The sequence below is a fragment of the Lotus japonicus genome, chromosome 3 (assembly GCF_012489685.1).
Source record: "Lotus japonicus ecotype B-129 chromosome 3, LjGifu_v1.2".
NCBI classification, from domain to species: Eukaryota; Viridiplantae; Streptophyta; class Magnoliopsida; order Fabales; family Fabaceae; genus Lotus; species Lotus japonicus.
Genome location: NC_080043.1, coordinates 19715185 through 19718184, shown reverse-complemented (window position 1 = coordinate 19718184; position 3000 = coordinate 19715185). Strand labels below are relative to the sequence as shown.

General features: G+C 36.8%; 1 protein-coding gene across 1 annotated transcript; it reads left to right on the top strand.

Moving 5' to 3' along the window:
* Nucleotides 1-591: 591 nt before the first annotated feature.
* On the top strand, nucleotides 592-2792 carry LOC130748876 (tobamovirus multiplication protein 2B). Its single transcript, XM_057602121.1, has 5 exons — nucleotides 592-786; nucleotides 872-937; nucleotides 1041-1105; nucleotides 1901-1991; nucleotides 2342-2792. The coding sequence occupies exons 1-5, from the start codon at nucleotides 610-612 to the stop codon at nucleotides 2378-2380; spliced, it is 438 nt and encodes a 145-aa protein (XP_057458104.1). The 5' UTR covers nucleotides 592-609; the 3' UTR covers nucleotides 2381-2792.
* The last annotated feature ends 208 nt before the right edge of the window (nucleotides 2793-3000 follow it).

Genomic DNA, 3000 nt, shown 5'->3' with positions numbered 1-3000 from the left:
TACTGGTATTAGGCTCCTAGTAGAACTCCTTTGTAGTAGTAAGTCGGAGCTAAGGACAGAAAGCAGCATCGTCGAACCCTTCTTATAGCATTCACATGCATGCTCGTGAATGGTTGTGCATGCTTCTCCTTTTATCCCCTTGACTCCCATCAACTGAACATCATGTGTTTCCATTCGCATAAAAGCTTGCGAACCATGAGACCTATATCCTAACACTGACGCAACTGCATTGGTTAGGGCCATATTCCTGGCATTCGCAGTCAAACCTGGCAATCCTTCCACATGCACACTGAAAACACATGCAGATTCTCTTTTGTCCTATTACCATTCGCGAGTATACTAGCGAATGGAAGCAAATCCAGACACGTCAGCCCCAGAAAAAAAGCCTTTCTTTGCGGACGGTATCTTCGTTGGTAATGCATTGAACTTTCCTTCTTCTTCTTATAGAACTTTCCTTAAAAAAATCTATATTTAAAAATATGTAGAACTTAATTATAAACTACAAAAAAATATTTCAGAAAATAATGTAGTATTTTGAGGTAAAAAAATACTGAAAATTTACTTTTAAAGAGATGCCGTGAAATTACCTAAATAAAAAAGGGATGAAAAATGGAACGACAACTACCGATTCGCACAACAGAAAAAAGGTCGTTGTGGCGACCGATGGCGACGCCGGCCGCCAGCGGCAGTGGGACGGCGAAGGCCGTGGTGGCGGAGCAGATCTCGCAGGCGGTGCAGTCCACCTCCAACCTCCTCCACCTCATGCAACAATCTTCTCCTGCCCAGGTATCACTCCTTCCTTCCCCAATGCAAAAATGGTGTTTGATGATAATATGATGTTAGGGTTTTGAGTTTTCCCCCTTTGGTGCAGGCACAACTCATTAAGCTTCCCAAGAATCTTTTGGCAAAGGTTTCCACCATCAAGAACACAGAACAGGTATATTTTGATCATGCTTTGGTTAATCATGGGTAGTTGTTGAGGACTGTGATTAAGTGTGCAAAGTGTGTAATTGGTTGTTGCTTTCTTTTATTTTGCACAGGTTTTAGAGCAGATGCCAAGGGTAATATCATCTCTGGATGCATACATGGAAAATGGGTTGCAAAAGTTAGAACCTTCTCCTGTCTAATTCATTATCAATATGCTGTTAAATCATTCATGTTGAATAGGGTTGCATTTGGATGAACTTATTTGAAATTATGCAATTGTTTGACTAAGCTTATGAAGATATGTTAGATATAAAACTTGGCTAGACTTCTTAGAAGTTCCTAATTAGAAAATTTTAATTCTTAAGTAGAGTATTCTAGATTTCATCAGTTGTCGCGAGTTGTTTTCAATTTGCGCATGGTTACTTGATTTGTAACATTATAAATAGGAAGCTTACGCATAGTTTTGAGATGTACATGTGAGAAGTAAGAAACAGAGGTCGAGAGAAAAAATCAAAGAGTCTCCTATGACCTTAGTGAGTTCAAAAAAAAAAAAAGAGGAAACATGTAGAGAGTTGAGTTAAGGTGAGAGCACCAGAAAGTAAGAGATAAGCAAGCTTGAGATGTGTTATTTCTGTGTATGTGATTTGTCTATTAACAAAGCTAAAAGTTATATGATATCAAGTCTTCTCACGTCTCAACTTTTTTTCGATCGAACAAGATGGCTTATGGCCTATCTCTTAAACTATTTTGAGCTTATTTTCATATGCAGCAAAGATTAGCTTATGAATAAGCGCTTATACTTACCCATAAGCGCTCACTGACATAAGTCCTTAATTTAGTTGTTTACCAAGGACACTCTATCTAGATTATATTTAATGCCTATTGATTGGAGGGCACTGCATTTTTTTTGTATGTCATGTATGATCTGTAATTTGTTTTTTATTATACCTTTATGTGTGTAACCAATTTGTAGTGTTCCACATCTGAAGACCGTGGTTCAGTTACTAGCAAATATGGAAAGTAGCCAGCTTAGTACGTTGTCCCGAACCAATCCTCTCGAGAAGGTACAAATACAATAGTTTTGTGGTAGATACAGTCATGAACATTTTCCTTGTAATTGAAATTGAAGCTCACCATTTGGGCTATTTGTTGTAATGGGGGGAAACCTATGAACAGGAACCTGCCTAGAAGACAGGGTAAAACGGCTCCTTTGAGTGAAGGCTTGACATAATGGTCTTTCTTATTCATCTAATTCTATCTAGAATGAATTTTTATGTGCCTGGGGAAGAAGAGAAAGGAATAAGATAAATTATCATTTTATTTAATTATATAGAGCCTGTGTGTGAGTGTGGTCAACTTTATAGACTTTGCTGCTATGCATGACTAACGTTTTTCAATCATTTATCCCCATCAGGAACTTGAATCAGGAAACCAATCTGAAGGGAGAGATTAATAGAACTTATGTTGCTTGGGAAGTTCACCTCAGAATCTGATCGTTTCTTGAAGAATTAGTGGAAGTTTTAGACTGATCATCCGTCCTTAATTTCATCATACAAGCTGTATATCTTCTTGGAGTCTTCCTGGTAATCAAATAACAAATGATGTTCCATCTTCTGATGAACTGGAGGAAGCTTTAATGCTTAAGTCAATGTGCCCAAATTTCAGATCTCACCCTTGTCCAAGGAATTCAAGGTTAGACTATTAATTGTTGATTAACGATTGTTTCCGTGTAATGTATGTGTACACATTTTTGGCTTGTAATTTTTGTTTTACATCTTTGACAAATCCAAATTTTGCCAAATGTTCAAAGTGATGCATCTTTTTATTCTCTTCATTTAAACTACTGTATTCTAGTTTTCTTACTATGGAATTTACCCTTTCCGGAGCTTAGAAAAAAAAAAAAACTTCTGTATGGCAGTTCTACCCCTAAGAGCACAGGCTATGTATCCCAATGTCTATATTCTCACTTCATTACTACTGAATTAATCAATCATATTTTTTTATTCTAGTAAAAATGATTTTAATTAATTAAGGAAAAAGGATTACCATTTGGATGGAAGTTCAGCTTAAAAG

Coding starts and splice junctions, on each gene's coding strand:
- LOC130748876 (XM_057602121.1), top strand. CDS start 610: ATGGAACGACAACTACCGATTCGCACAACAGAAAAAAGGTCGTTGTGG. Junction 787..871: donor AACAATCTTCTCCTGCCCAG/GTATCACTCCTT, acceptor CCTTTGGTGCAG/GCACAACTCATTAAGCTTCC. Junction 1,992..2,341: donor GAACCAATCCTCTCGAGAAG/GTACAAATACAA, acceptor TATCCCCATCAG/GAACTTGAATCAGGAAACCA.